At 57.5% G+C, this 27,622-nt stretch overlaps 8 protein-coding genes across 8 annotated transcripts; 7 read left to right on the top strand and 1 right to left on the bottom strand.

Moving 5' to 3' along the window:
- Positions 1-245: 245 nt before the first annotated feature.
- Positions 246-2,645, top strand: MYCTH_2294326 (uncharacterized protein). Its single transcript, XM_003658447.1, has 4 exons — positions 246-1,438; positions 1,494-1,563; positions 1,620-2,106; positions 2,169-2,645. Exons 1-4 carry the CDS (start codon positions 346-348, stop codon positions 2,601-2,603), a joined length of 2,085 nt encoding a protein of 694 aa, XP_003658495.1. The 5' UTR covers positions 246-345; the 3' UTR covers positions 2,604-2,645.
- Positions 2,646-2,656: 11 nt separating this feature from the next.
- MYCTH_2294330 (uncharacterized protein) lies at positions 2,657-3,638 on the bottom strand. Its single transcript, XM_003658448.1, has 4 exons — positions 3,556-3,638; positions 3,368-3,495; positions 3,139-3,295; positions 2,657-3,065 (listed from the first exon to the last, which is right to left on the bottom strand). The coding sequence occupies exons 1-3, from the start codon at positions 3,558-3,560 to the stop codon at positions 3,198-3,200; spliced, it is 231 nt and encodes a 76-aa protein (XP_003658496.1). The 5' UTR covers positions 3,561-3,638; the 3' UTR covers positions 2,657-3,065; positions 3,139-3,197.
- A 761-nt stretch (positions 3,639-4,399) lies between these two features.
- On the top strand, positions 4,400-7,778 carry MYCTH_2294333 (uncharacterized protein). Its single transcript, XM_003658449.1, has 7 exons — positions 4,400-4,870; positions 5,104-5,269; positions 5,324-5,451; positions 5,510-5,713; positions 5,769-6,114; positions 6,172-7,105; positions 7,215-7,778. Exons 1-7 carry the CDS (start codon positions 4,506-4,508, stop codon positions 7,340-7,342), a joined length of 2,271 nt encoding a protein of 756 aa, XP_003658497.1. The 5' UTR covers positions 4,400-4,505; the 3' UTR covers positions 7,343-7,778.
- Positions 7,779-8,743: 965 nt separating this feature from the next.
- Positions 8,744-10,641, top strand: MYCTH_2294336 (uncharacterized protein). The gene is made up of 2 exons (XM_003658450.1): positions 8,744-8,897; positions 9,165-10,641. The coding sequence occupies exon 2, from the start codon at positions 9,320-9,322 to the stop codon at positions 10,613-10,615; it is 1,296 nt and encodes a 431-aa protein (XP_003658498.1). The 5' UTR covers positions 8,744-8,897; positions 9,165-9,319; the 3' UTR covers positions 10,616-10,641.
- A 1,765-nt stretch (positions 10,642-12,406) lies between these two features.
- Positions 12,407-15,607, top strand: MYCTH_2114188 (uncharacterized protein; the record flags this gene model as incomplete). The annotated part of the gene is made up of 6 exons (XM_003658451.1): positions 12,407-12,502; positions 12,552-12,722; positions 12,782-13,102; positions 13,157-14,910; positions 14,969-15,468; positions 15,519-15,607. 6 exons carry the CDS (start codon positions 12,407-12,409, stop codon positions 15,605-15,607), a joined length of 2,931 nt encoding a protein of 976 aa, XP_003658499.1.
- Positions 15,608-16,599: 992 nt separating this feature from the next.
- On the top strand, positions 16,600-19,015 carry MYCTH_2294340 (uncharacterized protein). Its single transcript, XM_003658452.1, has 5 exons — positions 16,600-16,879; positions 16,938-16,974; positions 17,067-17,956; positions 18,071-18,467; positions 18,523-19,015. Exons 1-5 carry the CDS (start codon positions 16,737-16,739, stop codon positions 18,649-18,651), a joined length of 1,596 nt encoding a protein of 531 aa, XP_003658500.1. The 5' UTR covers positions 16,600-16,736; the 3' UTR covers positions 18,652-19,015.
- Positions 19,016-19,230: 215 nt separating this feature from the next.
- Positions 19,231-23,120, top strand: MYCTH_2294343 (uncharacterized protein). The gene is made up of 2 exons (XM_003658453.1): positions 19,231-19,591; positions 19,724-23,120. Exons 1-2 carry the CDS (start codon positions 19,421-19,423, stop codon positions 22,748-22,750), a joined length of 3,198 nt encoding a protein of 1,065 aa, XP_003658501.1. The 5' UTR covers positions 19,231-19,420; the 3' UTR covers positions 22,751-23,120.
- Positions 23,121-23,760: 640 nt separating this feature from the next.
- MYCTH_2294344 (uncharacterized protein) lies at positions 23,761-27,055 on the top strand. Its single transcript, XM_003658454.1, has 3 exons — positions 23,761-25,049; positions 25,162-26,075; positions 26,146-27,055. The coding sequence occupies exons 1-3, from the start codon at positions 24,150-24,152 to the stop codon at positions 26,714-26,716; spliced, it is 2,385 nt and encodes a 794-aa protein (XP_003658502.1). The 5' UTR covers positions 23,761-24,149; the 3' UTR covers positions 26,717-27,055.
- The last annotated feature ends 567 nt before the right edge of the window (positions 27,056-27,622 follow it).

A 27,622-nucleotide genomic window follows, 5' to 3' on the forward strand; every position in this document is an offset into this window, starting at 1 on the left:
CCATTTGTGCTCCCTCCTGCTTGTTGCTCTGCGCGGCGCTTCTCCCACTACCGAACTCCCAAATCTTTCCCACCAGACACAATACCACCCCCCCGCCTCGATGCGAATTCAACGGCGATAGCGCACTCTGCCGTCTTCTCTGCATCGACTAATATCATTTCTTTTACCATAATTCTGCTCTCTGTCTTATTCCCGGTCACAACCTGCTGCCAAATCCACAGCTGCCCGGTCGCGGAAGCTATCGAGTTCAAGTTTGCGCGCTCGCCCCTCTGTCGGCCACCACCACCCCCGACATCTCTAGTTCGGTTGTTAGCGACTCACGTAGACCCTGCCGCATGGTCTACGATGGCCACAGAGGATACCACGCCGTCCTTTGCACCGTCAAGCCCGCCCGCGCCCGCGCCGGACAACGACGCCAGCAACGCATCGAGCCCCCTTAGCGAGCCCGAAGACAAGGATACTTATGGCGACGAGGCGGATCTAGACATGCGTGATCTCGGCGACGGCAACAACACTCCAGGTCGGAACGGAGCCCAGGGAGAACCTGGCTCTGACCCTGCCTCCCAGTCAGACGACGACAGCAAGCTGTCCGAAGTGGACGTCAATGACTCGGAAGCGGAGACAGAGAGACTCTATGATACCCCTCCAAAGAATGGCGCGACACGCGACGCGGCGGGCGCGGTTGGTGAGGGGAACCGGAGATTCACCGACCGCCGAGACCGGGTCTTTGAACGAAGCCCGAGCAAGCTTCATCAGCAGTTACGTGCCGGCGTTGATGCTGACGAAGCGGTTGGCGGTCGCAACTCAGCTTCGGAACCAGAGGATGGTGAGGATGACGACGTGTCAGTTCCCTCCAGCGAAGCCGAGCTCGATTCCGCCAAGCAGCCACGGCTCCGAGCGGCCGCTCTGGGCAAAAAGAGCCAAGCGGCACCCTCCAACAATGCACCCACCTCTCACCCTAGGAAGACCTCGGCCGACTCTCGGAAGCGAAAGCGTTCATCGGTAGCCGAACAGTCCGACTCTGAGCAGCCGCTTAAGAAGCGGACTGGGTTGGTCAGCGGCGCTGACCGCGAATCTGCCGACGATGTTGCCATGGCTGACGATGACGCGATCTCGACAAATCCACAAAGCAGTAACCACACTGCAGAGGAGGAGGACGAGGAGCCCGAAGCTACAACAGAACCTAAAGAGGAACTTCCCGACGCCGCTGAGGAAGACGTGGCGGTGTCGTCCGGGTCCCGGAAAGGGAGGCGCAGTCCCGCGAAGAAACGGAAGAGCAAGAGCCCGGAGGAAAGAAACGCAAAAGAGGAAGCGCCAGAGGAACCTCCAGAAGATGCCGAGACACAAAGTCTTGAGGTTCCGACGCCTCAGGCCGAGGACGATCATGTCGACGAAGTTGATGAAGAGGCGGAGGCCGCACATCGGAACGAGGAAGAGCGTACGTGTCTGTTCGAGCTCCTTTTCACGTTTAGTCGACTCTAACCAGAAAGCAGTGGAGCGCAAAAAAGCGGCCTGGGAGGAGCTGATATCCATCGAGAAGCAGTTCAGCAGCTTCCGAGAGCGGTTCGTGATTTGCCATGCCCACCAGCGCCAGAAGCCGATCGCTAACTCTGTTATAGCCTCTACCGGGAACGTCTAGAGCAGCTCAACCGAGAAGAAGCGATGCTCACGGGCGACAACCCCACGCATCCCGAGTACCTCGCAATGCTACAATGCTTGCAAGAACGGCGGGACGAGAAGATCAGGAGGAGCACGCTCGAGTTACAGTTCAAGCTATCGGTGCTCCGGCGCCGAGCAGTTGCGGAACGTGCCCAGATCATGTCGCAGTTCTACCAAGCTGTGCGGGAGTCGAGAGACGAGACGGTGGCAGAGCTGGGCCGAGAGTGGTATCAAATCCAGCAGGAACGGCGGCGGGCAGCGAACACGATACCGGATTATGGGCTTCGGTTTCCCGCTACGCGGGCGCAGGCCATCCGAGATGCCGTCTCATACAACAAGGAGGTCTCGGTCCTCTCCGGGTTCGCTAAGCACGTCGGTTTCCCAGCGGCGCCGTCGATCAATGGTGCTACCGAGGAACAAGTGGAGGCCGACCTGGAGGCGATCCAGGTGAGTCTGCTCTGACCACAACTGTCTGGCCGATGGGAGATCCGTACTGATGACGATAACAGAGTGCTCGCGAGGCACTGCCGAGACACAACTCGAACCAAGTGCCCGGCTACCGCCCAGAATACCCAGGGGGGATTTCGCCGTTTGTACAGGGACTTGGAGCTGCCGGCGAACAGTTTATTGAACAGACGCCGTGGGCAAACCCAAACCACCCAGCCCATCGCATGCAGCAGCAGCATCATCATCATCACCATCATCATCACCCACCGCACCGCGACATCAACGTCCAGCCCACGTACGCCGGTCCGTCGTCAGCTCCGAAGAGGCAATCCAACCAGCCTGGAGCCATGTACTCCTCAAGCACATCTACTATCCTTAATGGCGACTCTCCGGCCCAAGTACAAAAGACGCATTCACCGGCAATGCCGGAGTCCTCACTTAAGGGGAAGATGGGCCCCGAGCCGCTAAGGCGAGAGCCCGCCATCCACGCTTCCTGATCTTGCTCTCTTTTTCGACCTACCGGTTCTCATGTCGTACGTTTTAGGACTTGCGGTTGTCAGCGCCGAATTTCAGCGGAGTTTCAGATGCAGGCATTGGGGATATTCACGGGTCCGCGTTTCCGTTTTGCTTTTGTTTTCTCGGCCTTGTCAGATGGGCTTCTAACGCGCCACGGAGGGATACGGATGGAGGTTTCGGGTTGACTAATGTCATATAGATGAGGTATGTGTATTGATGAGGAGGTGTACAAAACTGGCGATCCCTTGTCCATAATGAAGATTTGATCGTTTGATCGATCGCGGAAGGGTGGTCTGATGTTCGGTCTGGACGTGTCGTATCGAACTCGGCTTGGTGAGTGTTGGGACCGATAGACTGAGCCGATACCCGGAGCAGTTGTCTCACGAGAAAAAACTGGGCCAAGGCTGCTCGTGGATGCTTTGAATCAAATAGGACTCCCCCAACTCCCGTGTATATGTCAGTTATACAGTAATACAGGTGCCGCCGTAAGCATCGCCTCTTCCCTTCCCCGCGTACATGTTACAGACATAGCTGGGTGCTGCCTGGTTCCCCCTTCTGGGTAATAGCAAGCGTCCTCACTTCTTCGCATCCTGAGATGCGGGTTTCACCGGCACATCAGGAACCTTGACGTCCTCGAACTCGTCTTGGCCGATCGCGTTGATAGTGTAAGCCCCTGAAGAAGGCCCGGGAGTTAGCTTGGTGCAAAATGCTGATTCCGAAACGTAAGAAATTCAAGGATCCGTACAAACACCGACGGCAATCGCCCCGAGAGCGAGGCCGGTCACAGTGTTCTTGACAAGGTATGGCCGCCGCGCCCGGATCAGAGCAGGCGATTGCCGGTTGCGGGCGTCCCAGTAGGTCGAGCGCGAGAAACTTGAAGGGTGTTAGCCTGGCTCTCTATGGTTGTCGGAGGTGTGATTGTGGTGAACAGACCCCATTGCGACGTTGAAGGGCCGTGTGGCTGCTCTGGAGGGGTCAATCGTGTGTTGGCGTCCTTGGGAATCGGCGAATTTGTATCGAGCATCGGAGATTCCCGCGTGGGTATAATCCGTACACTAGGTTACACCGTAATCGAAGCTTATCGCTAATCAGCGAATGAGGACACGGGCGCATCCAGAAGCCTGCGAGGGGCTGGACCGTGCTCCAAAACGGGACCCTGGGCCTTTCACGTCACCTCAACCGAAGCGCGTCTGCCAGCAATGGTAGCTTCCCAAACCTCAACGGTCGCCATACCCACATTTCACACTTTGACCGCACCACGACAATTGATTTCTATTAAGCGACGAAAAGAGGGGAGTTGAGGCGATTGTCAAGCGGCATCACACAGACTTCTTTGGGCAGTGGAATTGATGAACTTGGTACCACCAGCCTACCACCAGCCATCTGCCAGAGTTTTGAACTTTTCCCGATAGCTCCACCATTTTTTATCGACATCCACGCGCGCAACCACGCAGTATGACCTGAACCTCGCCCTGGGGCCTCGAAAGTCGACACTAGAGTCTTGACTGCCCGGCCGTGATTCTTGTCTTGGCTGTGGCACAATTCGCTCTCTTCAGCTCTCTTTCAGCGCATCGGGTTCGCAGATTGGAGGAGAAGGGCGGTGCGCTGGCTTGAACGACCAACAAACAGTCCTGACTGTCTTGTCCTGTCATCTTTTTCTTCTTGAGCATCTGAGCACTTGAGCACTAGCCAGCCCGCTTTGTAGACTCTGCACTGCCCTGACCGTCGCATTCATCGCTCTCGTCACTCCTGGTCGTTTCTGTCAGCTAGGCAAACCATCTTGGCCCACGGTCCCAGTATCCCAGCCCGCTAGAGAAGGGGACCACGTGAGCGAGATAGCGTACCAACAGCGACAGCAACGAGAGAGAAAAAAAAAGAAAAAGATGGCGGCCGACTCAACCTCGACACCGTCCTCGGAGAATGCCATCTCGGTCGCGGAGCAGCTCGAGCAGCTCGGGGCGGCGCGCAAGCTGGTGCTCGAGAACCCGACCTACTACGACCGCATCGTCAAGGGCGTGCTGCCCATCATCGGGCCGGCCGCGCCCGTCGAGCTGCGCCGATGGGGCGCCGACTTCCTGGCCGAGTCGCTCGCCACGCCCGTGTTGACCATGCGCGAGAAGGAGAACATCACGGTGGCCGTGCTCGACACGCTACGCAGCCTGCTCGACCACGCCGGGGAGGACGCCATCGTGCTCAAGTCGAGCATCGTGGCTGCTGCGAGCGCGTATCCCGTCGCGCTGAGGTGGATGTAAGTGTTTCTTTTCTTTGCTGCTTGTTTTGACTCCGATATCTATAAGGGAAGGGAAAATTTGGGTTTAAATGGTGGTGGGAGTTGAAGAAGGGGGGAGCGGGGGAGAACTTTGATTAATACTTTGCCTCTGGTGTGCTCATTCGTGACTCTTGATCCTTGGCGTTTAATGGTTCTTGGTGCCACCAGAAGTGTCGAAAGATCCAGGCAGGAAGCTAACAGCAGCACCCCAGCGTTCATAATTCTTACCATACCGAGAGTTGGGAACAGATGTCGGCCATCAAGTCAAGGATATTGAGCATCTGGGACGGAGCACCAGCACCGGTCAAGCTGAGTTGCATCAAATTCGCCCAACGAGTCGTGCTTGCGCAGACAGTATCGAACGGCATGGAGCAGAAGGTTAGCAGGCCGTCTTTCGAACTCGCAACACTCGCTGACATGGGTCGCCCTTAGTATGGAGGACTCGACATTTCCCTGAACATGATTCCGGCGAACCACCCATTGCTAGATCCCAGGCAACTGGAGGCAGAGGCAACTGGGCTCCTGGACAGGATGCTTGGAGTATTACAGGACAATAGCAGGTGAGTTAGAGTCAAAGACGCACGTAATGGGAACACGAATGGCTGACTGTCCGCACAGCGACGCTCTGCTTGTGGACGCCACCATCAACTGTCTCTCGATTCTAGCGCGGACCAGGCCAAATACATCAAACCGCATCCTCAACACGGTGCTCAACTTCAACCCCCTGAAGTTGGCTAATTCACCAATGACACCAAAGACGAGAGTCTTGGTCAAGTCTTTGGAGAAGACCACCCGCATGTTTCTGACACACCTTCTTAGGAGGTCTGTAGCGTCATGGTTAGAATGAAGCAAGCAACCTCTGCTAACGCAACACAAGGGACCCCAATAACGCCATGTCAGGGCGCATTCAGCAATATCTCGAAAGGCTAATGCGGTCGCGGGCCGAGATCTTCGACGAAGCTGGTCGCAAAAGAGCGTTGATCGACCAAGGCATGGCCGCGTTCGGGGACGCCAAACGGCAGAGGATGGAGGCCGGCGTTCCTCAATTCACAATACCACCTTTGGGACCAGGACCGCATACGGTCGCCACGATATTCACCCTCACGGACAATCCCGGCTTGCAAGTGTTCGATGCCACACAGTTGCCGGCTAACCTTGCCGCAAAAATCAGTGTCAGAACGTTGGCCACGCTGGACGAGCGAGTCCTGGATCTGGCTGTCAGTGTAAGTGCTTCGATTGCGAAATCATGTTGGTGGGAACGGCGGTGTTGACTGGCGAAGGGTATCCGAGATCGTTTGACTTCGCTCTACGCTGCTGGCGCGGCCGGGGAAGCAGCAACACAACCGGCGTTGATCAACGCCGCAACAGCGCCATTAGGCATCGACGAGGACGACGATGACTACGAACCGGACCTCACCCCGGCCGAAGACACCGAGCAGATCCTGAACAAGCTCGACAATGCCCCTCCGGAAGAGCCAATCGAGCCGGCCGCCGACGCCGGTGCGGCAATGACTCTCGGCCCGTTCAAACTCCCGCCTCCGCCCACTGTCGATCCGGACGTCGCCACCAAGCTCAGCCAGGCAGCAGCCTCTCGCGTGTTTGGGCCATTGTCGGCCCTTAAAGACGCGGGCATGGCGCGGAAACCCAAGGCGGGCATCAACCGGCTGGCAGCGAGCTCGTACGACCGCGACTCCTGGTTGACGCTGATCACGCGCCTCGCGACCCGCACTACGGCCGGCCTGGAGGACACCCCCATGGGGATCAAGTCCGAAGACGCGCTCGACCGTCCACTGGCGTCGCGCGTATCTCTAGGCGACAGCATTCGCGAGATGCTGTACGCCTACATCCTCGAGGACTGGCGGCGACGCATAGAGATCGCCGTCGCTTGGCTCTGCGAGGAGTGGTACAACGACCAGCTGACAAAGCGCAGAAGAGGCGGCAGCGAGGTCAGTCCCGGGGAGCTGCACTACGAGCGGTGGGCGCTGCGGCTAGTGGACGGGTTCCTAAGCTACGTCACGGCGCAGGACAAGGTGCTCACGCGGTTCCTGGCCGAGATCCCCGGGCTAAGCAAGCCGCTGCTGGGGAAGCTGAAGGCGCTCTGCGCCGACCCCACGACGGTGCAACTTGCGCTGACGAGCCTGTTGTATCTCGTCATGATGCGGCCGCCAGCGAGGGAGATGGCGCTGGACACGGTGGCGGAGATTTGGGCCGAATGTGAGTTGCTTCTTCCTTTGCGTGGTCTCTTCATTCTTCTCCCTCTACCCTTCCTTGTTATCTCTTGCTCGTTGGAGCTTCCGACTGACTTGTTTCATCTTTTGCGTAGATGAGGATGCACGCCCCTTGGCTGCCAAGTATCTCGTCAAATGGCGGCCGGGGTTCATCGAATCCCAGACCAGAAGTGCTGGAGAAGGCGATGCGGCTCATGCGAACAACATGGCGATTGCTACATGAGACCAATCAGCTCTGACAAGCCGTAGATGCTGCGACTGCTACGCTTCGGGGGGGCCATTGTATGACATGGATGCATTTATTTTTTTTTCTAATCATAAGGGGCTTGGCAGGGCAATTTTCTGGCTTTCTGTCTGGGGCGGAAAGATTCGACTTAGCCATCATTCAGCGAGCGAAGGATCATGAACGGACTGACGGATTGGGATAGCGAAGAAAAAAAAGTACGGAGGGTGGCTCCATCAATAGTGTACGGATGTACAAAGCATCCTAGGCGGGGCATGCGACGGGGAGACGCGACACGCCTAATCGTTGTATCTCGTTAGTTCCATCATTGGCATCAACCGCCAAATTGCCGCCAAGCGCCAATCGCTAGCATTGGCAACCAGAGTCAACGTGATCCCGTGAGCTGGGACTTGGTAAAAACATAATCAGGACACTCGACAAATGTGCAAGAGTTTCCATGCACGAGTAGGAAGCTCTTTCAAGAGCTTTCCTTCCGACTACACGACGCGCAGCAAGTTCAAGTGTCAGCGCGAATCGTCAAACAATTCACAGACCCTCAGCCCCTGTCTCACAATTCAAAACTCAATGTCGGGCGGGGCCACTCAGAGCGTACATACATACGCACGGCCCCACCTGGAGGCCGTGTGCTTGGTTGGTTGCTGTGGCAGTGAGAATGGCATGTTTGCTCGTGTGCGCGGGCCTGCAACAGGGTCGCAGCTCTGGACACTGCGGGTGCAAACCGAGCGATTTGGCTGACCAGCGCGGACCGGCTGCGGTTATTGCTTCTGCTCATTGTTGCCGTGCAGTGGTATTGGCCGCCTGTCAATAAAAAGGTTTGATTACCGCCTGGCTTTGATTGTTTTTTTTTCTGGTTCGCCGCAGTTCCCGCTGCTTCCCCTTCGCCTCGGGTTTCTGGGACTGAATGATTCCGGACGAAGTACGAAGTACCCCGTGCTCCGTACCTCTCTACCGACCGACTAACATACTGCGTACCTTACTTATTAAAGAATCCCCTGCTCCAACAAACTACTATGTAGGCTTTACCTTTTTGCCTTCTGCACATGCAAGCTATAGCAACGAAAAAGCATTTCAAGGCCGATCTCACAATCATCAATTAGCTTACCGATCCAAGTTCCGCAAACCACGGCGAGTTCGAAGCTAGGAGAGGTGTATGACATTTGATTAGCGATACAGCAGGCACACGCACGAGTGCTTCTTTTGTCGGTCGATAATATCCGCAGAAACATTCGAAGTCGGGTTTCGAGTGCAAGTATCCGTATAGTACATCGCAGTACGAAGTACAAAGTATTCTTCCGAGAAGGAAGCGTGCTAGCTCAGCACTAATAAGCGGGCCCGACCCGCTTTAGAGTGGAACAGACGGTCTGCCCCTGGCGCGCCCCAGGACGGGAACCCCCGTGTCCCTGAATTCAAACTTCGGCTGTTAATCCGTGACTACCTCTGTATAAACCATGCGAAACAAAGTTCTCAAAGGCCCGACCGCAATCCGATCCAAAGGCGGCCTTTTCGATTCACCAGGACGCCCGGGACCAACACAGTATGTCTGACCCCCCCTGCATTCATTGTCTTAATCCGTGCCCGCCGGCGTCTTCTGAATAGAGCGGGTCCAACTTTCCATGTGTTCGGAAGTGTGCGTCTGCAGGGTCCGCTGCAGCATTACATACATAGCTACTGTGTATGTAGTGCACTGTCTGTGCCAGGGCAAGGGCACAACCAGTCATTAAGGTGTTCCTGCTTCGGATTTGCTGGGAGGTTGGAGTCGTGCGGAACGTTGCTGCCGGAGGCTAACAGCATGTGCCCCAAGATCCCTCTTCCGTGACCATCGTCCCGTCAGAGACAGCACCGGCTGCGACACCAACCAACAAGTCGACGCCGGGCAAGGCGTCCAAGTCCCTGCATGAGCGGCTCTCGTCCCGTTCAACCCTCACACCTGCGTCCCAAGGCACCATCAACTCCGCCATGTCCCGGACGCCAACAGGCGGAGCCGATGGGAAAGCGGTGCCCTCCGCGCCCGCCTCTTCCTTGTCCCCGCGCACCACCACGCCGAGCCGCGCGAACTCGACGATTCGAGCAGTGCCAAGTGTCGACGACCGGCAGAGGTCCTCAGAGGAAGATTCCGGCACCGAGGGAACGCAGTCGCACGCAACCTCACGAGATTCCGGCTTCTCCAGCTCGCTCAATAGCACGGCCAGCATCGCCTCATCAAACCCTCCGCAGCGCATACCAGCGACAACGTCAACAGGGATACCCAGGATGCCGTCCTACAACAAGCTGAAGCTCAACCCCTCGGACTTGGCACAGAGCAGCGGGGATGTCCTCTCCGACGGGACATCGCTACCGTTGAGACGGGGGCCCAGTTTCGGCGACATACCCACACGCGAGAGCAGTCTCAACGCAACAACAACAACGACGGCCTCCTCTTCTCAATCGATCGACGCCGGCGGATTCACCGAAGCCTCGCTCGCCGCCACCGAAGCGCAGCTCTCCAGCGGCTGGGACAACTCGGTCGGCAAGGCCGGGTTGGGCAAGACGGGCCGGGTCATCAACCGCCTGGTGTCGGACAACGAGGCGCTCAGGCGCGACATCCAGATCGAGCGCCTCCGCGCCGAGGAGTCCCGGCAGGCCGCCCGCCTGCTCGAGGACAAGCTGGAGCGCGTCATATCCGACTACGAGTCGCGCCTGCTCGAGGCGAGCGTGACCAAGACGCTGCTGGCGCGTAAGGAGCGCCAGGTCGAGTCGCTGCAGGACGCCATCGAGCTGGAGCGCCGCCGCGCCGACGCCGCCGCGGGCCGCGAGCGCGCGTGGAAGGACGAGCTCGAGACGGCCCGCGCCGAGGCCAAGCGCAAGGTCGACGAGGCGACCAACTACGCGGCCCTGTGCGAGGGGCGGTACAACGCCATCAGCAGCCACTGGAAGGACCAGGGCGAGGAGGTGCGCCGGTCGATCGGCCGCATGCGCCGCGAGGTCCAGGCCCTCGTCGAGGAGCGCAGGCGGGACGACGAGAAGATCGAGACCCTGCGGGAGCTCTGCGACCAGCAGGACGGCAACATCCGCGAGCTCCGCCGCCAGAAGGACGAGATCCTCGCCCAGTTCGAGCGCTACAAGGCCGAGCAGGAGGAAGGCCTGCGCGAGATCAAGCGCAGGGCCGAGGAGAGGGAGAGGGAGCAGGAGAGGACCCTGCAGGAGGCCAGGGAGGTCCTCAACAAGCTGCGCTGGGCGCTCAACGTCAAGGAGAAGATCGAGTGGGCCCAGTAGACACGTTGCTCTCCAGAGAGAGAGAAAGAAAGATACCGTCGAGCGAAACGCTCAAGGGGATGGGGAAGGGGGGGAAGAGGGAAGAGTGCCTATTGAGATTTTTTTTTTTTTTCCTCTCCGCGAATTGGGCACAAGTGGCATGATGGAGCCAGCGGCGCGCAGAAAGTTTGCTTCCCAGCTGGCATTCGGCCACCGTTTTCCCCGGCAGGCGCAACATCGCCCACAGTCCCCTCGGCTGCCTTCTGGGCCGGTCTCCTGATACATTACTCCCGGATCATGATTCTTATTTTCTTTTGTTTTTTTCTTTCTTTTCGAATCTTTCGTTTCTTACACAGCGGTCCTCTCCGCGGTTCACGACAACATATAATGATACCAGCCAGCCAGATCAGGCAGCGCGGACGGATAGATAGGACCAATCTGTCCGCTTACTACTGAATCTCCGGACGGCAGCACAAAGCAGGAGGGGCAGGCGAAGCCACTCGGGGCGAGCATTTCGTACTTGAAACGGAGACATATGGGCGAGGTACTTTCACGGTGAGACGGACATTGACACTGTTATTCATTCTGCTACTCGTGGTCTCGGAAACTTGGGGGGGGAGGGGAGGGGATAAAGTCTTCATTGGCAGGGCGTACGGCGTTGCTCTGAGAGAGAAGGGTCAGGCCCGGAGAACATTGCAAGATACATAGATGCAAGCATTGACCAAACTATCAACCCGCCTCATGACTTCGCGCCTTGTGCTATCCTCATCCAATGACTTTTGTGTGTCTTTGTGTGCCTATAGTGACGTGGCGTGGGATCGGGGGTATCGGGGGTATCGGGGGTATGATAGCGAGTGCCAGTGAAGTTGATCTTGAACGAGCCTTGGTAGTTTTCTGTTGCGAAGTTCTTCGACCAGCAGCGGCAACCTGCAGGAGGCTCGGATGCTCCTGGCTTACAGTCGAAGTAGACAGTGGCTATGGGGACCCATGATGGGAGCTGGCTCGCCAACACACGAAACATGAACTGTCTGTAGAGTATCTGTAACGTTTCTTCTCCAACTATTCGAGCTTGTAGAAGTGGCGTAGATGCCTTGAGTGAGCGATCTTCAACTGGTTACAAAGATAGGCTAGTTAGTATAAACGGAACAAAGAACTGCTCTGGGCCTATTCTGTTTGTCTGCGCACTCCAGCTAGCAACTTCCGAGCTTTTAACGTGCATACCAATAACTCATAGCGATAGGAGCCTTAATGATGAGTGGTCGTAAAGTAACAGAACTACAGTAGGATTTCAGACACCAAGACCTGCCCGACTTTACCTCGCTCCTGCCTCGTCTGATCTTGCACACCTTAACGATTAGGAGACCTTGCAAATAAGGTGCCAGGAGCCTTCTATGAGGCATCATTGCACGTCCCATTCGTTTGCTCTTCCACTACCAAACAACCTTCCTTATTTCTTGCGGGCTGTTGACCGCACTTGGTCGGTGGCACCAAAGCTACTTCGTTCCACACTTCCCAACCAGACAGGCCCTGTGGATTGCCTGCTGAGGAATCGGTAGAGTATCCCTACCTTTTCTTTTATTTTCTTTTCCGTCTTCCTTTGAGGGTTTCCCCCACCATCCTGGGCCAACTCCTTCAACTACGGCATCCTGTTACCTCGTTCGCTTCCTGTTCTTCTAATTGTATGTTTGAAACCTGAGTCTATCCTCTGGGTTATATATTTTTTTTCGGAAGGGTGTAAGCTGATCTTTGACCACCAGAAGCTGCACCATCGCCGCGTCTTCGCCGCCAAATCGGCACTCGGCACTCGTCATCATGGAATATATGACCGAGTTCTACCTGACAACTTTGTGGACGTACAAGCCCAAAGTTGTCAGGCAAATAATCGATGACATGACAAGCTTGGGATTCGTGAGTTCAAGGCAACCTTGCCGACAGATTGGTTCTAACCCTGACACAGACACAAGCCGAGTTTACTTACGATAGCGAATACAGTTGGTTCAAGGTCACCTGTCGTAGCGACGATGCAGATGAAATTCGCGAGCAGTTTGGCAACATCGCTCGCGATATCGAGAGAGAGGCGTTTGAGGCCTGCGAGAATGACTTGTTGAACATTGATGACACTCTCAAGGTGGGGTGTTGCGTCCGGCACCTAGATATCAATATCTGATTACGCTGACACTAGAACAGTCGTCCTTCGACAACGAGTGGTTCGGCCAGGATGTCGGTGATGTCTCCTCCTCGGAATCCGGCCAAGTCGACGAGATATACTGTCGCCCCAAGCCCCATGTCGAGTATCGTTTTGCCGAGGTGTGGGACATTCTAGATAAGAACGACGAGCCGTATACCATCATGGACATTCTGGACCGCCGGCAAGCCAAGCTAGTAGAGGATGAACTGAAGGTCAAGCTGGATGCCCGCCTCAACGGCAAGTTAGTTCATATCGCTGCCAATAGCAAGGAACCTATCCACGAAGCCTGCGAAAGGCTCGAAGTCATGCTTGCCGCCAGAGTGAGTATTGCGGAGACTGCTTTCCGGAAATGGGCAGCCGCTAAACGGTTACAGAAACTCTTGCCTGCCTCATCACGCGCAACTCACGTCGTAGACCCCGAGGACCACGCCGATCCGACGGACCCTGGCTTTACAGCCGACGTCCGTTACCTCGCAAACATCGACCAAAAACTGGCGTCTTCAACTCTCCTGGATCCAGCCATGGTCCACCAACTGACAGAAGCTTACAAGTCAATCTATCGGGACGCGTCCTCGATTCGCATCTGCCTTTGGGCTCCTGATAAGGGTTACCATATTTCTCTCCTAGGACCAAAGGTTAACGTTCGGCTCAGGGACAGGAAGGTTTTTGGAAATCGGCCCGCGGTCTCCATTAAGACAATTGACAAGTTCGATTTCGTAGCCAACAACTCCAGCCCGCCTAAACAGAACTCGGCTCTTGAGGCGAGCAGCCAAGTAGAGCATTGGATTCGACAGCTTCCGGTTGTTGAGGAATCTTTAAGACATGCCGCGCACCACCTCATCAATGACCAAGTCGCAGTCAAGTCGTCGACAGCATCCGTCGAGCAGGAAGATCTCATGAGCTTTCATAACGATGAGACGACTTTATGCCGAGAGACCTCCACGGCTGCGGTATCCGAGACAATGACCGCGCATTCAGAGCAGCAGTACAACGTAGCTGCCCGCATTTCAGAACTCTGCAACAAAATCTCGCCGCTTTACACGGGACTCGACATGTTGAGCGAGCAATCTGTGAGCAAATCGCGAGAAGATGAGCTCGGGTTCACTGGCGAGGATTGTTTGATCGATATGATGGCGGCAGTAGACATAACAAGCCCCGACAACGGGTTGAGATCTACGATTGGGTGGCAGATGCCAGCACTCATTCCCCTGCCGGGTGAAAATGTGAGATTGGGAGATAAGAACGATGACTCGAACGATCAACCGGCAGTTGTGGGTAGCTCGACGCAAAACCGACATCCATTGCCGGCCCCTCACTCAAACCAGTGGCATCCGCAGCAAGACACGACGACTACAAGGAGTCCAGGCAAGGAGGTTGTGATCAAGAAGCAGCGGGTCACACAAAATGGCGGGAGTTCTAAATCTTTGAATCCTCACGGGCCCCCAAGCTTCGACGCCCTGTCAAGCCAACCCCCATTGCCTCGCAATTCGAAAGTTGACGGCTATAGTCATCTGCCCTCCTCCGAGAGCTTTCTCAAGGAGATTGAAGCAGCAATAGCCAAACTTCTTCTCCTGGGCCCGTACCGGCGTGGCAAGCTTGCAGTGCGGGCCGAGCTTGGCCGTATCATCCTTGAAAAGGTGGACCGAAGCGGCCTGGCTTTCAACAACGCAACCACACCCAGCAACGGATGGATGAAGGCACAGTTGCTGAGGAATCTAAACAATGACTTTGGCGGAAGTCATAACATCAGCTTCACCAAAATTCTGTCTACGTATGGTTGTGATGTTGAGGATATGGTCAACTTGCAGGTAAATGGAACTCGACTGTGGGAGGAGATACCGAGCCGTGTCTGGATCACCTACTCCTTCCACTGCGGTCTGCGCTCCGGAAAAGGCCTCTCACGTTTCATTGTTGACATTGAGGATCGTGACCCCAAGAGCAGCCAGTTCTCTTACTCGATCCGTCTGTTCGACGGCGCAGAGAGCGCAGACAAGCCGATGCCCGTCTACGTTCATGCGATATGCCGTCACTGGGATCTGCGGATTACGATGACTCATACGAAGACGGATGAGCTAGAGGAAATGTATGGCGCCTTTGCGAAAGATTTGTTGCGGTCATTGAGCGTTGTGTATGTCCCAGAGCTCCTCCTGGTCTGCTTCGGGGTTTGGCTGACATTGGCAAAACAGGCGCAACGAGCAAGGTTCTCTGGAGGTCAGGTTCGCTGTGCCAGCAGAGGCTCCTGCAGATGTCCACGCGGTCCGTGTTCTGACCAAATGGCGTTATCCCAGCGCTGACCGCAAGAGCGCCCTCGAGATCACCGAGATCTTGCAGCTGGTGACGGATTCATACTCCGAGGGGCCGTACTCTGGAACCGCATGGAATACGTACGAGGGGAAGCGCTCTCGTCCATGGTCTCAGAGAATCACTCGGGAGAAGCGAGACAAAGGTGAAGTGCCGCGGTGGTATGAGGCCGCTGTGGTGTCGCTCGAGTTGGAAGACCTTTTCCAGCAAAATGCCTTTCTCAAGATCGGTGAGAAGGCCGGCTGGGACGCCACGGACGTTCGAAACCGTGGTATATTCCCTTCCATTTACAGCCCGGCGCTGCAGATGGTGAGGCAGATTGACCACGTCGGCAGACTGGACGACAACCATCTGTCACAGAAATACGGGGAATTGCTGCTTCAAGGTAACACACCCTCCCCTCCACTGCCTGGGACGGCGCCTACACAAATCCAGGGTCGGGACGGGCCGCGCCATCGCCGGCGTCGGAAGCAAGGCTCGACCAGGTCAGATTCCGAAGTTGGATCAAACCAGCGCAGCTCTAGGGGTTGAGAGGAGTGGCCAGAAATCCGGTGAAACTTGCCATCTCGCTCTCAGGTGCTACGGCAGGGTTGACACGGGTCCCTTTCTGCTCATCAATAGTTGCCTCATCCGATGCTTCGAGCTGGAGGCGACGGTCGTGTTGTGGGGTGGTAGCTGGGGAGCTCGCCAATGCGTGTGTGTGTAAGTGGGCCATGTATGGAAAAGGAACAGTGCGTTGATTTTGATGACTAGTAATTTGCACATCTTACACAGTAAATGTCTCCGATAGCAAAGAATTACATCCTATCTACCTTACCTAAGTGTGTTTGGCATTAATCAATCTGATCCTCCTCGGATATATACAGTTCAGTCAGTAGTTGCTGCGCAACGTATGATACAGAGTATCACTGCTATCTGTTTTAGGGGCAATAGGAAGAATAAACGGACTTGATAGATGCCGTCTCAAGTTCTTTGGTGGCCAGCCGCGAGGCAAGCAAACGAGACGAGAATCTCAAGAGACGTGATGCCGAGACTGAATGTTAAACAAGAGCCACCTCCCACTTTGGGTAGTGAAAATCTGGGGCAAGGTACGACAAGCCTTGGCGCAGCCGGGCGGCCGGGGCCGATACCGCGCCCTTCAATTGGCAGACACGGATGAGCTTGCGTGAGACCAATTGCGGGAAGCTGCAGGCTCCTTGGGGGGGTCAATGTCGTCATTGTTGGGTTAAGGCCGGGGTCCTCAGAAGCTGAACAAATAACGTGAAAGGCGAGGCAGATGGCGCAATAAATGTTAAAAAATGCCGTGATTCTGATAGGCCTTCCGTCGCTGGTAACCCTGCGACTGCAGGTCGAGGTTAAGTCAAATGTAGATGGTGGTAACGCAGTGCAGGGAGCTTCGCCGGGGGCAACATACATATGGGTACACCGAAGCTCAAGCTTATTTCTCCTTGGGTTCCAAGTTGCGCGGTATTAATAGTACTAGTATGTATGTACTTGTAATATATAATTCTCTTCTTGATGCGAGGCAACTGCAGCTCACCAACTACAGATTGCTCCACCTTTACCCTTTTTCCCCTTATTACCTATCTGCTTTGTGCTTCTCTAGAGCTTCCACTTCGCGTCTCGACTTACCGGAGCAAGAACTTTGCCAGCATGGGCGACGTTGAGAACGGCCGTAAGCCCCCCTCGGCCGGCGTTGACGTTGATTCTAAGACGCCTCCCCGGGCCGAAGAGGAGGTCTCCGTCGACGCCGGCGACAACATTAGCGGCATTCTGCCCGAAGGCCAAGTAGACCCGTAAATAGACCAAGCGAGTACTCGACCGGGCTCGGTTACTGGGGGCTAATCATCGTAGCGTCTACGAGAAGAAAGCAAAGATCCTCAACCGGGCAGTAAGCCAGCCCCTCTCTCTCTCTTTCCTCCCCCCCCCTCCCTTACTGAGTTAGTATCTTCGGCGCGAAGTCCGCTGACGGCCAGCCGCCAGATCCAAGAGATCGGGATGGGATGGTACCAGTGGCAACTCTCCATAGTCATCTCGTTCGGGTGGGCTTCGGACAACCTCTGGCCGATCGTGACGTCGCTCATCCTGCCGCCCGTGACCAACGAGTTCCGGCAGGAGCGGCCGCCGCTGCTGACGCTGAGCCAGAACATCGGCCTCCTGGCGGGCGCCCTCTTCTGGGGCTTCGGCTGCGACATCTTTGGCCGCCGGTGGGCCTTCAACCTGACGTTGGGCATCACGGCCGTGTTCGGCATGGCGGCCGCCGGCTCGCCCACCTTCGCCGCCATCGGCGTCTTCGCCGCGCTCTGGTCCTTCGGCGTGGGCGGGAACCTGCCCGTCGACTCGGCCATCTACCTCGAGTTCCTGCCGGCGTCGCACCAGTTCCTGCTGACCGTCCTGTCGGTCGCCTGGGCCGTCGCCCAGGTCGTCGCCACGCTGATCGCCTGGCCGCTGCTGGGCAACCTGACGTGCGAGCAGGGGGAGGGGGCCGCGACATGCGCGCGCGAGGACAACATGGGCTGGCGCTGGTTCCTCATTTGCGTCGGCGGGCTGACGGTCATCATGTTCGTCATCCGCTTCTGCGCCTTCACCATCTTCGAGAGCCCCAAGTACCTGATGGGCAAGGGCAGGGACGAGGAGGCTGTCCGGATCGTCCACGAGGTCGCGCGGCGGAACGGGATGGCGACCTCGCTGACCGTCGAGGACCTCAAGGCGGTCGAGCCCGAGGGCTACGTCCCGCCGGCCAGGGCCGCGGACGCGCTCAAAAGGAACCTGGAGGATGTCAGGCTAGACCGGGTGCAGGCATTGTTCGCAACGAAGAAGCTCGCGCTGTCGACCTCGTTAATCATGGGAGTCTGGGCCTTGATTGGGCTCGGGTATGTTTCCTGTTTTGCTTTTCTTCTTCCCTTTTTCCCACCTTCTTCCTTTTTCCCTCTTTTCTCCTTTCACGTTTCGTCAGCATGATGAAAGCTAACGAGAAGCAACCACAGATACCCGCTTTACAATGCATATATTCCCTATGTGCAGCAGTTGCGTGGGGCTGATTTCGGGGACGGCTCGACCTATCTCACTTATCGAAACTCTTTGATTATAGCCGTCCTGGGAGTGCCGGGCGCGCTGATCGGCGGAGTTCTGGTCGAGACCAAGAAAGTCGGGCGGAAAGGCGCGCTTGCGGCCTCGACCATCCTGACGGGCGTGTTCCTGTACGCATCGACGACTGCGGTCAACTCGAAGTCCCTCCTCGGTTGGAACTGCGCTTTCAGTTTCTTCTCAAACATCATGTACGCGGTCCTCTACGGCTTCACTCCGGAGCTGTTCCCCACGCCGCAGAGGGGTACGGGGAACGCCCTGACAGCGACCTGCAACCGCGTCTTCGGTATCATGGCGGTACGTATCCCCTCGAATAACCAGCTGCGTGCTCTTGAAGCTGACCACTGGACAGCCCATCGTGGCCATGTTTGCCGACCTCAACACCGCCGCGCCGGTGTATACCAGTGGAGCCCTGTTCATCGCTGCTGGTCTTATGGTCCTTGGGCTGCCGTTCGAGTCGAGGGGAAAGGCGGCCTTGTGAGGCGTAATGGATGGGCGTTTTGCTGGCTAGGTTGGCTGGTTAATCTCGGCGTTGCCAGTGCGAGAGCACGACGGGAGGGACAGAAAGCAGTCGCTCTTGTTAGAAAATCAAGTGCTTTTCCTGGGCTGCGGATGGCGTGTTGCCCCCGAAATCCGACCGTTGTATCCCGGCTCCCAAGTTCCACTCCAGTCCTTCAGATGGTTTCCATCAACTACCTCCCTCATCTGGGTACCTGGGCAGGTCAGGAACCACAAATAAATACTGAGGCTGTGTCGCTATTCTTAGCTGTCATTGATCCGAACGTACGCCATCAACTGCTTCCTGTAGTTACCGATCAGGTATGTCGTGATATGACTTGTAGAGGAGAGGCATTCATTGCATGCTGCTGACAGGGGTGGAGGGTTGAGAGGGGTCACAGTTTGCGAAAGCCGCAGAACCCACCTTCTCCGGAACACGGGCACTCCAAGCAGTTAATTAATTCTATGACGACCCCTGGCTCCGGAAGGGTGGTGGGGCATCCGGAACCTTGCCGACCCCGCCATTCATTCATTCCATCGAGTGAACCTAAACCTAGAACCCCACCATCATCAGGCAAGGCTCATGCAGCGAACTGCAAGGCGCCAACTTCGCTCTTGGTCCACGGGTAGGAGCAGTTGTTGACACGACGACCCAAGGCTGTGGAGGTTGGCAAGACCCGTGCCGGTGCTAGCATCTTCTTGACTTTGGGCAATCTGGAATTTCGATCGGGCCGCCGAGTGCACGCGGCGGGATGAGCAGCTTCGCAATCGAGGTTCCTGGCGAGGCGGCCCCGCTGAATCAGTGGGAGCTGGTCAAGGCCCTCAGCAGTGCCGCTACCTCGACCGACCACGCCCAGAGGCAGTCAGCCGGCCAGCAGCTCCAGGCATGGGAGCCACATTCCGATTACTTTGCTCTCCTCCAGGTATGTGCTGTAATCCGTAGATACTACCGCACCACGCCCGCCCCGCATTCGGCAACCTCCCCCAAAAAGGCCACTCACACTCTCCCCTCCCGGCCCCAATGTTCCTTCGCTGATCCAAAAGGGCCCCTGCAGACCATCTATCTCGACGCTTCGCAGGACAAGCAGGTCCGCTTCCTCGCCATCATCCTTCTCAAAAACGGCATCGACAAGTACTGGAGGCAGACGGCAAAACATGCCATCAAACCCGAGAACAAGCAGGCGATACGCTCGCGTCTGCTGCAGGGCTCCCTCAACGAGGAGGACAGGACCCTCGCGCTTCACAACGCCCTCGTCACGGCCAAGATCGTCAGGATAGACTACCCGAACGACTGGCCGGATGCCTTCTCCACCCTCATCGAGACGACGAGGGCCGCTAATGCCTCCAACCCTTTGCACCTGCGCGGCGCCCTGCTGCTGCTCCTCCGCATCGCCAAGGAGCTGGGCACCGCTCGCCTGCGCAAGTCACAGACGGCATTGCAGGCCGTCACCCCGGAGCTGGTCCAGCTGCTCGGCACCATATACACCGAGAAGACGGCGCAGTGGCAGGATCTGTGGACCAAGGGTGTCGGCGACGAGGCCACGGTCGGCTTTGCCGTCGAGAACAGCCTGACGGCGCTCAAGGTCCTGCGGAGGTTGGTCACCGTCGGCTACGAGCAACCACATACGGATCCCATGGTCTGCGGCTTCTGGTCTCTGTCGCAGTCGCAGTTCGACCAGTTCCTCAGTGGCGTGGCGGAGGGCTCGTGGGTCCCGGCTCCTTACCAGGACTCGGTCGGCAAGCATCTCATCCAGTTCACCAAGCTGCACATCGACATGTCGGAACAGCACCCGGCTAGCTTCCCCGTGCTCCCGAACTCCATCCCCCTGGTCAAGGCCTACTGGAACCTCGTCAAGGGGTTCTCTGACGTCTTTGAGAAGTCCGGTGGCATCAGGCAGACCGGGGGCGAGACTGCCGGGGGAAACCCCAAGCACGAGGGGCCGCTCTACGAAAAGCTTGCTCTCAAGGGCTTGCTGCTTCTGAGGAGCTGCCTCGCCGTCGCGCACCATCCGGTGCAGACCTTTAAGTATCGAAGCCCGGAGGTGAAGGAGCTGGAGAAGCAAGCGGTACATACTCTCAAGACCGAGCTCCTGACGAGGGATATGCTCCTCGACATGGTGCAGGTCATAATCAGCAAGCTGTTCATCTTCCGCAAGTCCGACCTGGAGGCGTGGGAGGAGGACCCGGAGGGATGGGAGTCCCAAGAGCGGATCGAGGGTCAGGCATACGAGTGGGCCGTCCGCCCCTGCGCGGAGAGGCTACTTCTCGACCTCCTCACGCACTACAAGGAACTCGGAGAGCCGCTACTGGCGTATTGCAACTTGGCCACCAAGGTCGACATGGACATTATCACCAAGGAGGCTGCTTACTGTGCTCTAGGCTGCGCAGCCGCCATCATCTACCAGAACTTTGACTTTGATCGCTTCTTGACGACCTTCTTGGTCAAGGATGCACAGATCCGGGCACCCATGGCGAAGCTGCTGCGGCGCCGCATAGCCATCCTGCTAAGCCAGTGGATCCCCGTCAGGATATCCCAGGCCAGTAGACCTGTGGTGTACGACATCTTCCGCCACCTGATGAATCCTGACGACGAGCATAACGACGAGGTGGTCCGCATCACGGCAGCCCGCCAGCTCAAGTATATAGCCGAGGACTTTGAGTTCTCGGGGGAGAGCTTCTACCCCTACGCAGCCGACATCTTCAACCTCCTAGTCAACCTCCTCAAGGAGGTGGAGAGCGACGAGACAAGACTCGCGCTTCTCGAGACGCTTCGCGTGATCGTGTCGAGGATGGAGACGCACGTATCGCAGTTCGGAGACGCCATCATGCTGATGCTGCCGAAGCTGTGGGAGTCGGCTGCCAGCGAGGAATACATGATCAAGCAGTCGGTGTTGGCTATAATGTCGGCCCTGGTCTCGTCCATGAGGGCCGAGTCGCAGCGGTACCAGAGCGTCATCGTCCCGCTGCTTCGGGAGGCAATGAACCCCGAGTCGGCGCTCCACCTGCACCTGATCGAGGAGTCGGTCGATCTGTGGAAGGCCGTCCTGACGCAGAGCTCACCGCCGCTGAACCCGGACCTCACACAGATGGTCCAGCTGGCGCTGCCACTTCTCGAGTACGACTCCGAGGTGGCCAACCAGTGCTTGGACATCACCAAGGACTACATCCTCCTAGCACCCCGAGACATCCTCAGCGACTCCCTCCGCCGCCCGACTCTGTCTGCGCTGGGGAAGGCGCTCAGGTCGGAAAGCCGGGACCAGTCACACGTCGGCGCCAAGTCCATCGAGCTGGTGGTGCGCGTGGCCGAGGAGCTCGGGGGTGCCCAGGGTGTCTCGGTCGTGGTCCAGGACCTGCTCGAGACCAACGTCCTCCACGCCATGCTCGAAGGCCTGCACAGCGCGTGGGAAGCCGGCCAGACGACGGGGCCCAAGCGCAAACAGAGCAAGATCAGCACGGTCAAGGAGACGGCCTACTTTGCGATCCTCGCCCGCATCGCCCTGGCCGACCCGGCCCTCCTGGTCAGCATGCTCACCAGCTTCGGCAGCCCCATCGACCAGGTCTGGTCCTGGCTCAGCACGCAGTGGTTCGCCAACTTCGACTGCATGGGCGACGTCGAGCGCGAGAAGCTCTCGTGCCTGGCCCTGACCCGCCTCTGGGAGCTGCCGGACCAGCAGATGCAGGAACTCGTGCTCAACCGGCTGCAGGACTACCTGTCCATGTGGACCAGCGTCATCATGGAGCTGGCGGACGGCGGCGCGCAGCCCCCGCCCGCCGCTGCCGCCGGCGAGGCCGCGCCGCCGGGGCCGCCGCCGCTGGGAGCGCACGACACGCTGGTGTGGACCGGGGAGCTGCCCGGGTACGAGTACGACACGCCGCTGGACGTGGCGGAGCGCGAGTTCGCGGCCAAGGACCCCGTCCACTGCGTCGTCACGTACGACTTTGTGCGGGCCCGCCTGGCCGACATGGTGCAGCGGGTGGGCGGCGAGCAGGCGTTCGAAGCCAACTGGGCCGTCAATGTGGACCGGGAGGTGCTGGCGGGGTTTCAGAGGCTGAGTCAGCCCGCGTCAGGGGGACATGACTGACTGGTGGTCAATGGGTGTGGGATAATAGTTAGTTAGTAGTAGTAGCAGGAGGAGGAGGAGGAGGGAGGGGGGGAAGCTGGGTTGGTGGTTTGATTATGTCGGCGCGGAGCATCGAGTGAGTGAGAGATGGGCGGGTGGTAATCGTCTCCTCTCATCATCACCATCACCATCGTCATCTTCTTCTTTTCAGTTAGGGAAAGTTGTTCCAAAGACGAGCAGTGCCGGTCCTAGAACCGGGGGGTCGCACTCATGATTTCAGGCATTAATTAGAGATGACTGTGGTTGGTCGAACTGCTGTGCGGTAAGATTCCCTGAAGCCTCGAAAGAGGGTGTTCAAAGAAAGTAAAGAGGGTTTTATGCTCAGTCCCGCCAAGATTCAGTACCTATGGGGGTTCGGTCAGGTCGACCTCCTTCTGATACCTTCCTGATACCCCGGCTATTAACAGTCTGTGCTGTTATGTTGTATGTACTGTACTTGGGGAAGGCACCGAGGGTGGAGAGTACTGTAACTGTAAGGCAGCAAGCAAGGTATATCAGGGTAGCTTCTGCACCCATCTTTCAACATAAACCATCCTGCTCCTCAAATTGCGTGAGTACCTAGATAGCCCAACGACAGCGTTGACGAGGTACTACTACTCCGTACTGTCTTGCTGTTGAAACCACAAACTCCCTGGCCCCAAGTTTTACACAGTACGTTGCTCCGGTTTCGTCTGGGACACTCTCCGGGTATCTAACGTTCAGTTTGGGAAGGAGGCCTGCACACACTGGTGATGTGACGATAATTGTGTGAAGTTGGAACGAGTCGTCGCCGTACAGAGTAGTGTACGGATTACTCCGTACGGTAATGGTCTTTCTTGCATCAGAGAGTCCGGGGGGCTTGGCGGCCTGATCGGAGCAGGGGTCTTCGGCACAAGATGGAGCCTCCTTGCAGGGACCCTTGTGGGGGACCTGGCCGCGATAAGGAAGGCCCGAGTACCTCGCGTGACACCAAAAAACCAACAACCAACTCATGACCAAGAAGACACCTAAAACACTGACGCAAGTATCTCGTACCGAACTGCTCAAAATTCTTCTCGAATTTTCGTCGAGACTCGCAAAGACACGAGGTCGAGAACGCCGTAACCACGACGCAAAGGCTATCTCTCGACGGCTCCCAGTTCCGATCGATTTCATCGGTGAAAACGACGGAACACACCCCGCGCGAAACCCCAATTCGTTGCTTCTCCCGAGGCACATACGGGCAATGCATCCATCAACCCTGTAACTCTCGGCACCCACTTTCTCGTCTTAGACGGTTCGGACGAGGGCACCCAACCACCGTGGGGGAAACAAGACACAAGCCAAGCCCTTCCCGCCCTCGTAATTCATTTCGCACGCGTGTGTCATCTACCACAATCGGATGGGCCTCACCCAAAGCAAATCCCCTCCTCCTCCTCCCCTCGACTACGGGCACGGATACGGACACGACGCGCGTGGACATGGGTACGGATACGGGTACGGGTTCCGGCCGGGGAGGGCGGGCCAGTGGGATCCCCATCACCGCTCCCGCACGGGCCGGAAGAGCAGCAGCTCCTCCCTCCCGTTCTCGAGCATTAGAAGCAACAGCAGAAGCAGCAGCAGAAGAAGAAGCGACCGCGCCTTGCTGGCTGCCGCCGCCGCCACGACGCCGTCCGTCCCTTTCTTCTCCTTCCAGCAGGGCTCCGAGCGCGCCCAGAACGTCCGCCACCCTTCCGAGGCGTCCCCCCTGCTGGGTCGGTACCGCGCCGTCCCGAGACCCGCCGCGGCCGCCCACGACGCCCTCGCCTCCTCGCTCCTGAAGGGGGGCGGCGGCAGTCGCGCCGCCGCGGGGGCGGGTCGGAGGACGGGAAGTTGGGGGACGGGACCGGTTGCACTGGGTGGTGGTAGTGTCGTCAGAGGAGGAGTAGGAGGAGGAGTAGGAGGGGGAGGAGGAGGAGGAGGAGGAGGGGGAGGGGGTGCGCAGATGGGACTCCTCTCTGCCGAGCCTGGGTGGAGAGGCAGCGTGCATGTCGGCTATGGGGCTCTGATTGCGGCCGCTGTGGAACGGGAAGAGGAGGAAGAGGAGGACGAAGAGGAGGGGCATTACGGAGAAGACGATGGTGATGGCGCGGACGGGAGGTACTGTTGTTACTGTTGTTGTTGTTGCGGCACCGGTTGGGTTAAGCGGTTGCTGAGAAGGTTCACGGACACCTGGGTCGATCCCAAGGCGAGTGTGGTCAAGAGGGTTGTGGACGTGTGGTGGAGCCGATGGTTGACTCTGGTGGTGTTGCCTGCGCTGTTGGTAGGTTGCCCCCCCTTTCCCACCCTCTGGCTATTCGTTCGCAGAATCGGTGGCAGGGGTCGCGGATTCTTTCGACGGTTGTTGGTGTAACGAATGCTGATGCAATTGCAAGGCCGTGGCGTGGGTTGCCGTGCCCTTCCCGCAGTACCCGCTACTCGATGAAGACGACGACAACGGTGACGGCGCCGTGCAGCGACCCGGAGGGCCGCCACCCACTTCCGGAAGCAAGGTGCCAGGGCACGGCGCGGCCAGGGTGAGGGTGAACTTCTGGTTCTTCCTCTTCGTCTACTACAGCTTTTACAACTTGACCGCCCTGATCTGGATCACCAAGGTCTTCAATCTCTACAGCCTAAACTGGTGGCCGCAGTCGCTTGGATTTCCCATCACCGTATCCCTCATCGCCGCCCTCTCGATCGCGGCGCCGATCCCCGTGTACCTCATCCCGGAGTCCAGGTTCCTGACCGTCCACAACACGGCATGGATCTCGTGGACCTTTGTCATTATGGCGATGCCCGTCGGCATTGCCTTCTTAATTCTCATGACGAACGAGCGTCATCTCAAACTTCGACGGTCGTTCTCCGAGACGCAGCGCATTTTTACGTCCTCGTGGTGGGCGGGCGAGCCCGATAGCGAGACGTCATGGCGGGATGGGAGACGAAACCGCGCCGTCGTGGGTCCTGATGCTTTCGATCCGAACCAGGATGCACTGACGGTTGGATACGTCGACGGCCGCCATCACCGCGCCACAATGCCCGTCAGGCTGCGCCGGCGATGGCTCCCAGCAAGCTTCGTCCGCTTCGTCTGGTTCTGCCTGGCTTTATCCATCGGCTTGCTTGCGTACGTGATAGGAGAGGCGTACGCCGAGATATACCTACGCACGCTACCGCACAACAACTTCGAGACCATCGTCTACGTTTACGGGTGGATATCCACCGTCCATCTTCTCGACTGGTTGACCGGCTGGATCCTAGGGGGCAACGAAGGGGAGCGAGTCGGGAGCTACCCGCTGAGCTGGATCTTCAAGCTGTGAGTTTGCATCCAACGGGGAAGAAGACCCTCTTGGGTCTTTGAGGAGCGAGGCTAATCCGAGACACAGGTACTTCATGCTTACCTACCAGACCTACGTTCGTGCCCTATATGCTCGCTTGCGCAGCCCGTCGCAGTTCGTCATGCTCCAGCTCCTCTCTTCGACGGGCCTCATCATTGTCACGCCGACGCTGATGTCGGCCCCGTTCCACTGGTTCCTGACCGTCATCGGCGTCAACGGCCAGAGCTACGGCGCGTATCAGAAGATGTGCATCCGCAACGTCTTCATCCGCTTCCTGGCCGAGAACGCCTCGATGCTGACCTTCCTCGGCAGCGTCGTGGTCCTGCACTTTGGCGCCAACAAGGACGTCTACCCCTATTTTGCCTTCGACGGCACCGAGGGCGTCGAGGACTACGACTTTGGCCTGACGTTCTACGCCTCGAGCATCACCTGGGCCTGTGAGCTTGCCGCGAGCTTCATCGTGGCCGGCCTGATCGGCTGGATCTACAAAGTAAGCGTGGTCACCGAGGGCAAGCTCGACTTCATTGTCTGGCCCGAGCTGCTGCCCACCTGCGTCGCCGTGATGCTGCACGTGCTGCAGAACATGCTCTTCTCCATCATTAGGCTTCAGTTCCGATGAGCTTTCCCTCCTATCTGAGGGGCTGCCAAGAATAAGGAGAAACGTGCCGCCAGGGAAGCGGAGGCATTGGCGATAACGAGAGCAAATGTTGCTGGCCGGCCGCGCCTGTTGCGGTGGCATCGGCAGCATCTCCGTATGCAGCGGGTCCAGCCTCTCACAGGTCGCCTTCCCTCCGCGTGGGAGAATCGTGGGTCGCTAGACCCCTGAAAATGGACCGATCCGGCAATCCGGTCGGTAAGGACGCCCAAAAGAGCCAAACCTGGCTGCTTATTGTTGTACGGCTCAATGAGCCCTTGTTTTCTTTTTTTCTTACCCTTTTTTTTGTTTCATTTTTTTTGGCATATGGGCGGAAAGATTGCGAGCGTTTGCATAGCATTGGATGGCCGCACGATACCCCCTTCGTTATCATCTTCTCATTTGCATAGCGCTTCTGAGCTCTGTTGACCTCAAATCTTGATTTACGACAGCATATGCCGTTATGATGCAACATGACATGTACGGAGACGAGGGGCAAAGGAGGGGCGAGGTCTGGGGGATATATTAGTTTCGCAATGCAAGGTACCTCACCGGCTTCTCACTATCAAACGGCTTGCATCGGTCTACTACCAAGGTGCGAGGTATCAAGGGACCTTAGCCCGGCCGGTGAGGAGATAAGGGAGCTCACGCCGAATTGGCTTGGTGTAGTTGGGTTTCAGTGCGCAGCTGGTTCTTTTTTGCTCTCGTCCACCCTGCAGCTCGGCAGCAGAAGTGCACAGTCCTACCATCTCCCACGAGGACCAGCTGCAAAAAGATGTTCTGGGGCGATTGGTGCTGAGTCGAGATGGGGTAAACCCCCCTCTCCCCGTGATATCGCTTCATCCCGTCCGACGTACATACAAGAGGCCGAGGGGGAGAGGCAAGGCGGCT

Source organism: Thermothelomyces thermophilus, chromosome 1, assembly GCF_000226095.1.
Source record: "Thermothelomyces thermophilus ATCC 42464 chromosome 1, complete sequence".
In the NCBI taxonomy this organism is placed as follows: Eukaryota; Fungi; Ascomycota; class Sordariomycetes; order Sordariales; family Chaetomiaceae; genus Thermothelomyces; species Thermothelomyces thermophilus.